Consider the following 11,579-nt stretch of genomic DNA (forward strand, 5'->3'; position numbering starts at 1 on the left):
TAATTTGAGTAGTGTCTTGAGGACTAGTGTTGATATCGTTTGAGTACTATCTAGTTAGAGAAGTGAATGTGGGGTTCCTTTGAGGAATAATAATAATGATTGACTCGGTTGTTGAGATTCTAGGCAAGAGATGGTCATATGAGGTAAGTACTGAATTGAATGATGTTATGAGGTTTATACCTGAGGACGGGAACGATGTTGGTGTTGAGACCGAATCGATGATAAGAATGGCCTGGCCAACCATTTCTCCTGAATCAGTCCCTCTTTAGCACGATGTCGGGTCAAAGGTCAATGATTGTTTCGATTTGTCAGGGACAGTGAGAGTATGGTATTATGCGTTGTGTCGTTGTGACAGTGTGGATTTGGTCTGAAAGAGACTTTTATTTGACACCAGTGTTTTATGGATTCAGGTAGTTTGTCTCGGATGACGAGGTACGTTAGGTAGGAATATGAGTCTGATGAAGTTTAATGGTCCGATCATTTGGTTATTGAGTTATGTTTAGGGATTTATATACTGAAGACCTGATAATACATTTTGTGATTGGTGTGACTCGTGCTTATACAGTTGTTGGATGGTTTCTGCTTAGCCTTTTTGGGAGGTGTTAAGGATAATGATTGCTAGATGTTGTGATTGGTATGTGATGGAGTAGCTACGTGTTAGGTAACAAATGTGTTATTTGTCAGGGATGTGTAGATTTGAGTTTGAGACTCATTGTGTGATAGTCGGGATCCTTTATCTTGAGTTTTACGTATCCTTCGTCATATTCGGTGACCTTGCAACTGTTCTTTTTCAAGCTTCGGAGCCTTGTGTAATAGTGTAGAGTGGACCGATGTCCGTTTTGAGTCGGTGTAGAATCCAACGGGTTTTGTAATATGATGTTGTGAGTGATTAGTACCCTCATAAAGCGGTGAGCATTATGTTTTAGTGGCAGTGGTGTGTGATTGCCTATTGACATCCGGTGTCACTACAACATATTAGGTTTTTACCAGCACTTCTAAAAAAAGCGCTGGTATAGGTCTAATATTACCAGCGCTTTTTTTACCAACGCTTTTTTTAAAAGCGCTGGTATAGGTGTAATGGTACCAGCGCTTTTTTTAAGAGCGTTGGTATAGGTGTAATCGTACCAGCGCTTTTTTTAAGAGCGTTGGTATAGGTGCAATCGTACCAACGTTGTTTCAAAAAGCGCTGGTATAAGTGTAATCGTACCAACGCTCTTACAAAGAGCGCTGGTATAGGTGTAATCGTACCAGCGCTTTTTTTAAAAGCGCTGGTATAGGTGTAATAGTAGCGCTCCTAGAAAAAGCACTGGTATAGGTGTAATAGTACCAGCGCTTTTTATAGGAGCGCTGGTATAGGTGTCCCCATTTTTCCACTTCCCTCCAATTTTTTTCCCTTCCCTCCATTTTTTCCCTCCGTTGATTTATATATAGAATATTTGGGCCCTAAAACTACGTCGTTTTGTGGGGAATTAACATTGTATTCTCCACTTTCCCATTTCATTTTGCAATAGCCCTAATCCTTTCATTTTGCAATAGCCCTAATCCTTCAGCCGTTCTCTTGCCTTCCATCACAGCTCTCTCTCCTTCATCACGGTCTCGCCCTTCTATTACCGGTCGCGCCCTTCCATCACCGGTCAACGATTCGAACTTCCTTTTCACAATGTAAGTTCTTCAAGTGAAAGCTTGAACCATCACTCTCTCTGTCTTCATATTCCTAACCCAACCATTCCTATTCCAGACATCATCTAAGTAGATTTTGAAGCAATTCGACTTCGAGTGCATAGGGGAAGAAGTGTCGTCATCAAGCCGGGAATACAGAAACAGCCAAAGCAGTAAACAAGATCAGGTGGGTTTGATTTGAGATTGGAATTTAGTTCAAGCGACAACGCATCCTCCCAATTTCAATGATTCTGCAACCACTATTTGATCTCATTCTGTACCTAAGATTGTTGTTTTCAATTTTTTTTTCCTTTGTACAGGAGGAAATAATCAATCGTAGCTTGGATTGTTGGAACAAGTTTTGTCGTTAAGTAGTCTGATTTCGTTTTTCAGGTAATTTCTTTCTTTCTTTTTTTTGTGTTCCAACATTGAGAAAATTGTATATAAATAATATACAGTTTGTCGTTAATTAAAATTAATAATATTATTATTATTACTATTTTTTAATGTTTGGTGGTTAAAATAATACTGTATATAAATATCAATTAAAATTCAAACAAATCTCAATATGATTAGTTGGGAATCGAAATTGGATCCTCTAAGACAATTAAGGATACAAAAATATGGGGCTTAAAAATTCTCTTACTGTATAATTTTTCTGTACAGTTTTCTGAAAGAGTAATCTTTTTTTGGGACAGAAGAAGTATGTAGTAAGAATTTCCTAAAAGAAACGTTCTTCTTTAAGAGTTAAAAGTTTATTAAAAAAGACATCCTTTTTTAAACAAAGAAAAAAAAAAATTTCGAAGAATTTCCTAGGATTGTTGTTTTAAATTTTTTTTTTTTAAGTTTTTGGCTAACTGTATGTTTAATTTCAAATGTGACGTGGAATGGGTGTTTGGTTGAGGAGCTCAACCAACATTAAGAAATGCTGTCTAGAGAGAGAGAGAGAGAGAGAGCGATGGGTTATTAAATGGGTCGGAAACACCTTGATAGCTAATTCCCTTTTTATATATTGAGCTAAGACTCAAGCTTCATAGACATGTGTTAAAGCGGCCCTTAAGAGGCATCTTAAAATTGACAATGTAAGATGCAAAAGAGTCAACAAATTCTTTCATTGATCGTTTGATTAATTGGGTAGACGAAAATTTTCCAGTAGAATATTTAGTAGCAGCAGCAGAAAAGCTCCTACAATTTCGATGTTGATTAACTCATTCTATGAGGATTACTAGTATTATACTTTTGCTGTTCAGGTCTAAAAGCTACTTTTTTTTTCTTTGAATAGCGCTTAGGAAGCACATGAATTCAATCAATACAAATTGTCATTCTTGTACTAAAATTGTGGTCCACTGAATCAAATCATCCTTCAAGCTTACACTTGTGTGGTGTGATATGCAATTTTGCTGATATATATCCTTTATATAATATGCCTTCCCAAACACAAAACAAGTTCTTTGTTTCTGAAAGATTGCAATCTTCAGATAGGATCGATCAATCTTTATCACATGATACAAATAACAAAAACAAGATTATTTACCCAAAAAAAAACAAACAAACAAGATTGGTATTATCTCATAATAAATTTCAGGCATCTGTTTGTAGACACACAGCAGTGTGTGTGTTTTTTCTTATATTGTGGCTATGCTTTAGACAAGTAAGCACACCAGTGTGAATTGTATTAGGTCTACCAGCAGTTGATTACCTCAGAACAGTACAATAGCAGCATGTGATCCATAATGATCTTGATAATGGGTGTTATAGATATGGTAGGCCAAAGGTATTTGTTGTGATGTTAACATGTGGTTGTTAATTGTTTCCTTGTGACATGTATAGTTTATCTACATCATGAGCATTCATGTAGTTCTTATTGGTTGAAAACTTATCAACATCATGTATTATTTTCTGGACTATGATTTGATCATTTCAGTATCTGAACATCTCTTTGTGTAAAAAGGGTGCACTTGGAAGTAACTTCAATCACTAATGATGTGTAAATGACCAATAGAATTATTATTTTTTTACTGATGCCACTTTTTGGAAAAAGTTTGAAGGTGGACCAAGAGTGATCTCTCTTTGGAACACCTACTTTAAACATTTAAGATTAGCCCCTAACCTCTCTCAAAGTGTAGGGTTGGCACTTATTTAAATCAGAAAAGACCATATATATTACAACTACTTGCATTTTTAGTCAAATGGAACAAAATCTAGTATTTTATGCAAAAGTTATGGCAATCAATGATTTTACCGAAACATAATGGTTTTATATAATTTCCATTGGACAACCAAAAATACCCTAAAGTTTTGAGGTATTTTTTTATTTCTTTTTATTGATTTTTCCTGGATTGTGCACTGCCTTTTTTAAGTAATTTGATTGCATTCTCTTAAATGAATTCTCACTTTTTTGTTTTCTTTTCCAGGAAGGATAAATAATAAGCTGATAATGAAACGAACGGTTAGTGAAGTGGAAAAAGTGAGTGAACAAAATACCGAAGCTTCAACTTCAAAATCATCCCAACCACCGCCGAAGAAGAGACGGGGCCCGACACGATGCAAGAATGTCGTAACCGCGACAACCTTATTACCATTAACATACATATATATAGAGATCATCTTATATAGTTTACATAATTAGACTATATTCAATATGAAGGAGAAAAAAAAATTTCTGTCTTTATTTATGTACTAAACATCTACAATTGTTAATTTTTATTTAGGGTTAATAAGTTTGGACAACCGATCGACCCTGGAAGTGGTACATATACTAAATATTTGGGAACACTTGCCCGGAATGCAAATTTAGCTCCTTTGTGCTACAAAACTTGGTGGGAGATGCCTAAACAGCTGAAGGAGGATATGTGGAACATTGTAAAGGTAAAACACTTCAATGAAATTAAAAAAAAAAATTATGGAAAAAGTGGATTAACATGCAGCAATTATCACATTATCAGGGAAAGTATGATGTGAGAATCATGTCAAAACATAGGACAATATCCTCCATCGAAAAAAAATGGAGGGGGTACAAGTGTGAATTAAAAAGTGAATATTACTCAGTTAGGGATACAGATGCAGAAAGATTGGCAAACCCACCACCTGATGTTGAAAAGGAGCATTGGGAATTTTTGGTTAGGCATTGGGGTACGCCTATGGCGAAGGTAATCCTCCATCTACCAATTTTGTTTAAAGTCAATGAGTTGACTTTATAGTTTACCTGCTTTTAGTCATTATTTTAGGTGGAATGTTAGAACGTTTACTTTTTCTCACTTTTTGTAGGAGGTCAGTAAAAAAAATAAAGAATGTCGTGGGAAACAGACAATGATACATACTACAGGGACAAAAAGCTTTGCACGTGTTTCTGCCGAGGTTAGTTGAAGTTTTAGCAATATAAATTATTTTAGTTCTTATGTCGTTGAATGATTATAAATGTTAGTGGTAAATAATAATATATATCACAATGTCTATGTTTCTTTTATAGATTGAGGAAGACGAAAGTATTCAGCTTTCTCGTGCAGATTTATTCATTTGCACACATATAAATAAGGATGGCAAAGCTACTGATGCTGCTGCTTCGGAGATGATTATAAGTTTTCATGCTTCCATTTTGCAAAAAAGGGGTCACGTGCCTTGAAGTGACCAATTTTTAAACTCTTTGCGGTGTATTAGGGGGTCACATGCCTTGAAGTGACCAATTTTTAAATCATCGGCCCGTGTGGAGGCATTTTAATTTCATTGTTTATCATTGGCCCGTGTGGAGGCAATTTACTTTCTTGTATTTGTTGAAAAGCATGGGAGTATGGGATCATTGTATGTGGAGGCTTCTTGTTGATTGATTTGTGTTGTGGAGGAGAAGTATTTGATATTTGTTGTTTGTTGTTTGTGTTAATTTCTTACTCATACCAGTGCAGTGGTCTTTTGAATCATGGTAAAAGTATGATATACATATATAAAGTTAAAAGTATGATATACACATGTATAGTTTTTGGTCATCCTTGCATTTTCAATCATGGTAAAAGTATGATATACACATATATAGTTGTATTTCAGAAGTAGCTACTACAGCTTTGAATAATTCCATTATTTGGATCCTTGAGGAATGGGTAATGATGGATGATGGGCTGCTTCTATAGATCTTTACTCTTGGTGCAGTCTTTATGAGGATATTTGAATTTTGAACAATTCTATCAGGGGATAGAAACCCTTTATTGGGTATTTGAATGAGATTCATAACAGTATGTCTTATTTATTGTAGTTATTGTTTTTTTGTCGCAACTCTTACCTCTAGGCGGACTGTGTTTGCTTTGAAATCTTGTTAGATTTGAAGATCATATTTCAGTTGGGACTTGAATGGTCAGATATTGTTTCTGATCAATAATTGACTGAAATCAGGCATGCAAAATTTTCAGTATCTCACGTAAATTATCAATTCATGGGATCACATGTTTGCTATTCCCATCTGGATTAGGTTTTGTGGTGCTCAAAGTTGAATTGCAATTGTGCTTCTATGTAGAAGGCTTTTAGAACCTATTATGTTTTTTTTTTTTTTTTTTTTTTTTTTTTTTTTTTTTTTTTTTTTTTTTAAATCAGGTTTTGTAGAAATGTTAGCGTTTTTTTCTCCATAACCAAATAAAATAAACTACAACTGAAACAAGTTCAACATATAAGATGAAGAATTTTGTAGTTCCCCTGCAAGAAAGATCCCTGACAAAAAAATTAGAGCCGGAAGAGGAATCTCAAGAAAAAGGGTGGGGACATGCACGTAGATCTTAAGAGAAGACAATCACCATAAGTGTCACGCACACATAAGCTCTCCCAGCTCAGAAAGTCACTGAAATTTTTACATACCATGTACTATGAATTATATTGGGAACCAATCTTCTTGGAAAATTACAATGGAGCAAGCATCAACAACATGCCTAAAAAGGAAGTCTAAGAGCCTGAATTCATTTCCAGACCCAAAGATGACCATCTGAGCAAACAAAAAGAAAGAAAGAACTATAACAGCGAGACAAGATACCTGACCTCTTTATCAGCATGATCTGAGATCTGGCTGATGTAATGTGCAATGCGTTTAGGAGAAAAGGAATTTCCTGTGTCTAAGAACACAACACCACCCATATGATTCTTTGCAACATTTGAGGCTGCTTGTAGGTAAACCTGGACAGTTACAAGATTTTAGATCAATAGCATAACTCTGGTAAATCTGGTGATCAAATTGTGGGCCAAGAATAGTATAATAATTTAGTGATTTAGAGGCCATAAAACAGTTAGAAACATAATTCAGAAGCATCTGAAATTTCAACTAACTTGTATCGTTTTAATGATTGTAATTATAAGTGAATGGAGTTCTTACTTGTGTGTTTTCCCAGATGATGATGGCCCAACTATTTCTATTAGATGTCCCTCACATAATCCACCTTGAAGTAACATGTCAATCCTGGTTCATAAAATGATAATTAATTACTTAGGTGTCTTAATAGCATCATAATCTTAGTGTGGTAAAAAAAACAAATAGTGAATATTCAGGCTCAAGATACTTTTCACATCCAGTGGATAGAACATGCTTATTTTGTTGAGCATCTTCCAATAGCTCCATACCATTCAGCCAAGGTTGATGCTGACCATCTATGATAGAGAGGACCTGGGTAATCCCCTACTTGCTCAAAACAATAAAATAAATAAAAAATAAAAAATCATATAGTACTACCATAAAATACTGATGTATAAGAAAAACAATACTTTTGAATAGCGAACCTGCTTTAATCTTTCTGAATTAGAGTGTTGTTCTGCCAAAGCAACTAAGACACAGATGTCATGAACAAGGAAATCTTCAACTACACAATAATACACGAGGATAAATTAAAAATAACATAAATTTAGTTAGGCATGCAAGTTTTTGTAAGTAAAATGGACCTCAGACACACACACACACAAATAAATAAATGGGCCTCAGACTTCAGGTTGAAGCTAAGTACTATTATTTAGGTTCTGAAATGTCAGTATATTGCCCACAATTTTTAGCATTCCTTTAATTTCTAGCATTTCGTCTGTAAATGAAGTGGGTGTGAATATTTTGAAGCTTTAGATTGTATGAAAGTTCAAAGGTATGTACAACTATATTTTCACTTTGTGTGATACACTGCTGTTTCATAACACTTTGGCTTTCATCATTACCAATTTGTTATCTAATTACTTTTCTGTTCAGCTGTTTCTGGATTCCTGTTCTATCATTCATTTCATTAGATTTGTCTGGATGTTTCATAGCAGTATGTCATGGTAGTTCAAACTTTTTTTTTTTTGGCAGGAAAACATAAAGAACTTCAAAAAAGTTACTCTGACTCACCTATTGGTAGTTCCAATGATTTGTTCTCCATTGTGAGGGGAGAAGAGAGAACTGGTCGTGTGTGGATGCTTGGCTTCGGGCCTTCACCAAGCGATGTTTGGGGGCCCTCTCCTAGTAAAGCTGAACTGATTAATAATGCGAAAAAATCTGATGAGGAGGCACGTGCTGCACGCATAGAGTTGTAGGAGAGCATTTCAAAAATGCAAGCCAAGTATGACAACAAGTTGGAAAATTTACGAGCCAACTATGATAACAAGTTGAAAAATTTACAACAACAGGTGGCTATGCTAATGCATATGCAACAACAAAATTGTAGTGGACAGGTATATTTATTATTAGTTTTACTCTTTACTAAATATATGTTTATTTATGCCAAGATTTCATGTATTTTGTTTTCTTATTTTGAAGGGTTCTGATTCTTTAAATGCTCCTCCTAGAGTATCCCCAAATTTATTTTTTAGTTGTGATGCCAATTCAGTTAAGGTTATGAACTTTTAATTTCTCTTATATATATGTTAAATTTTCATTTATTATAATGTGTGCGTAATGAATTTATAAAAAATGTAGGGTAATTCAAATCAAATGGGCAAGAAGACTTGTTGAAGTTGAAGATGGGGTTGTGGCTGTGCTTTCTGAATTTCCTTCGCCTTGGATGGGTTCTTTTTGAAAAACTTGTACTACATTTGTCAAAAATTCTTAATTCTTTTTGTCTGACATTTAGTAGCTTTATTTAGACAATTTGGATAGTATATTGGCAGGTTAACTTGTGGTTGTATTAGTATACATTTTTGCTTTTTGGTTGACATTTATCAGCTTAACTTGTGGTTATATTAGTAGCCAATTTCGATGGTAATTTTTATATTGGCATGGTAACTTTGTGGTTGTATTATGTAAAAACAATTTGGATGGTATTTTTATATTAACTGGTGTTATATTGGATGACATTTAGTAGTTGGTAGTTGTAATAGTTGTATTCATATTTTTTTCCAAAAATTATAAATATATATATATATATATATATATATATATATATATATATATATATATAAATAAAATAAAAAAACCCTTTTACCAGCGCTCTTTTAAGAAGCGCTGGCATAGGGAGGGAGGGAAAAAAAAAAAAATTACCCTTTACCAGCGCTTTTCTAGAAAGCGCTGGTAAATACACTTTACCTTTTACCAGCGCTTCTGGAGAAGCGCTGGTAAAGGCCTACCAACACTGGATTTACTAGCGCTTTTGAAAAAACGCTGGTAAAGTGCTGGTAATTGAATTACCAGAACTGTCGTAGTGTGTCAAAGGCAACAAGGTTGGTGAGCTCATAATCTTGTAGTTTTGTAAGGTATTTCTCTAGAAGGTATGTGACTGTGGGCCTCTTTCTTAGGGAAGGTAGATTTCGAGGATGAAATCTCTTTAAGTAGAGTAGATTGTAATGTTTCTGATTTTTTCTATTTTCCATTTTCGGGAATTTTTTAATTTTTTGGGATTTTTCTTTTTCACCTCGTTTTGTGTGTCAGATACCGTGGGGTTTGCCAAGTGAGTTTTGAGGGTTGGTTAGGGCATTTCTTCGAGTTTGGGACTCTTAGAAATGCATCATTCGCCATTTCAACATTTTTCAGTTTTTCGGACCGGGGAGGTTTCAGGACCCACAACCGGATTTGTCGTGCACGGGGTTATTTTTCAGGATTGTCATATTTCTTGCATCATTATTCAATGCATGTTTGTGTGGCCATGTGGTTAAATGTGCATTATAACAAGTGTATATGTATATGTGCGTATATAAAGACAAAATAAATATTTATTTTGGCACGTGGGACCCACTATGGTAATGGTCATTACAAAATGACCACATGGTCATCTTCCTAACCATTCTTCTTCTCCCCTTCTCTGTTTCAGTTTCTTTCTCTCCCTTTATCTTTTCTTTTTCTTTTTCTTTTCAAATTTAAGGCTTGATTTCTTCAAATTCTCTTGGGATTTTAACTTTGCCATTGAAGGCAAAGTTTAGGAGCTCGACGATAGCTTCGCGTTGATCGGAGCTGATTTTTGATTTGGTGACTTTAGGATTTCGCGATCAGGACAAATTTTGGGGTTTTTGCTTATTATTTGAGGTAGGGGTTTCTTAATGCCTTAAACTTTGACTTTTGTCAAGAATTGTTACCTTGTTCTTCTTTAAATTTTCAAGATGAAGGTTATATTGTGAAATTATTGCTATATAAGGTCAATGATGTGTTTAAGTGCCCAAAAGCATATTTATCTAAACAAATGTGTTATTATATGTTGAAGTTAAGTGCTAGCATGATTATTTTGTATTGAGTTATATAAAGAGCATGCTTGTGATTAAATGTTGAAAAGATGTCATATTCATAGCTTTTACATTATGAATGCCATGCTAATGTTGTCATTGTTAATAAATGGAGTTGAGGTTATATTGATATGAGAGGGTGCATTTGCATTGCATAGTGGGAAAGGGAATTTGAAATGTTTTTTGTAAAATTGAACCGGATTTTACGAGTCCAGTGCTAACTTGACCTAGAGGGAGCGTGGCCTGGTGTAAGGTGTGAAAAAGTTGATATTAGGCCCCAAATGGTTGCCGGATTTGGAACCAGGGATTGCTCTCAATCTAGCCTTGGTAAAGTCGGTTAGTGGTTTTCAAAATGTGGATTTGAGGTTGGTAGAGACCAAGTATGGGTACATGGTGCATTGCATTTCATACTATGTATAGTTTTGTTGAAATATTTTATGTGGTTGCTGGAAATGCTATTTTATGTTATAAATGTGATGTGGATCGCTAAAGTATGATCCCGATTCTTTCTCTATCCTCATTATATATTTCGTGGCTCAAGGGAATCCAAAGTTAATGCCTTAGGCAACTTCTACTAAGCCTCTGTACTCACCCATTCTTTTATTATTTTTAGGTTACAAGAAGGAAGTGGCGAACGACGTTTTACCACATGCTTAGGTGGATTAGAGGACTGTTTCAGGTTATCTTTTGTAGTTAAACCCCACTTTAAAAAGTATCAACATGATATGTATAACCTTGTAAATTGTAACTATATTCACTTTGTAGCATTTCAGTATAACTTCATGTAATAACCATTAAGGCATGCAAATGAACTATTTTGTTATTCTTGGATGAAAGGAATGAATAAGACTCTTTTGGTGTAAATGTTGATTATGCTTATTTTAAGATGTTGTATCTTAATTGCCGTGAGTTGGGACAGGTTTTAAATTTTATTTTGGCTCATGTATGAGTTCGGTTGGGTATATGATTGTCAGGACCATAATCTATAGATCTTTCGGCTTTCAAGGCCTGTCGGCTGGCTGGCAAGGCTAGCCAGCTTACCGACAGTGCATTTCAAGCCAAGACAGTGAGTTGGGTTCTCAGGAGCATTATTTTGGTCGGCCGACTCTCTTAGTCAGCTGACCCTTGCTTCTCAGCCGGCCGACACTGCCCAGTCCCTTAACATTGTTGTTGTGACGATCTTGGTTTTTCAAGCTAGTGCGTCTTGCAATGACCTGAAGTTTGACTCGATAACGGATCCCGAATGCGAAAGTGAAAATAGAAACCAAGTCTCTAGAGATGCAATA

General features: G+C 35.1%; 1 protein-coding gene across 4 annotated transcripts; it reads left to right on the forward strand.

Annotated features, from left to right (window-relative positions):
• The first annotated feature begins 1,367 nt into the window (after nucleotides 1–1,367).
• LOC132303702 (uncharacterized) lies at nucleotides 1,368–8,821 on the forward strand. 4 transcript variants are annotated; one of them, XR_009481311.1, is made up of 9 exons: nucleotides 1,368–1,846; nucleotides 1,980–2,052; nucleotides 4,074–4,213; nucleotides 4,371–4,527; nucleotides 4,605–4,808; nucleotides 4,927–5,016; nucleotides 5,129–8,316; nucleotides 8,402–8,476; nucleotides 8,561–8,821. XR_009481311.1 is itself a non-coding variant. In XM_059801079.1 (7 exons), coding segments are annotated over exons 3-7 (606 nt in total). In that variant the 5' UTR covers nucleotides 1,368–1,846; nucleotides 1,980–2,052; nucleotides 4,074–4,211; the 3' UTR covers nucleotides 5,282–6,004. The 4 variants fall into 4 exon arrangements, 1 of the variants encoding a protein (XP_059657062.1); XR_009481310.1 differs by having other exon boundaries at nucleotides 1,368–1,662; nucleotides 1,739–1,846; nucleotides 8,402–8,821; XR_009481309.1 differs by having other exon boundaries at nucleotides 7,955–8,316; nucleotides 8,402–8,821.
• The last annotated feature ends 2,758 nt before the right edge of the window (nucleotides 8,822–11,579 follow it).

Source organism: Cornus florida, unplaced genomic scaffold (genome assembly GCF_030987335.1).
Source record: "Cornus florida cultivar Cherokee Brave unplaced genomic scaffold, ASM3098733v1 CherokeeBrave_3.0.0_Hap2_Chr04, whole genome shotgun sequence".
Classification (NCBI taxonomy): Eukaryota; Viridiplantae; Streptophyta; class Magnoliopsida; order Cornales; family Cornaceae; genus Cornus; species Cornus florida.

Excerpts from the sequence above, each read along its gene's own strand:
- LOC132303702 (XM_059801079.1), top strand. Across the intron at positions 4,528-4,604 it reads ATATGTGGAACATTGTAAAG|GGAAAGTATGATGTGAGAAT; the intron begins GTAAAACACTTC and ends TCACATTATCAG. Across the intron at positions 5,017-5,128 it reads TTGCACGTGTTTCTGCCGAG|ATTGAGGAAGACGAAAGTAT; the intron begins GTTAGTTGAAGT and ends TTTCTTTTATAG.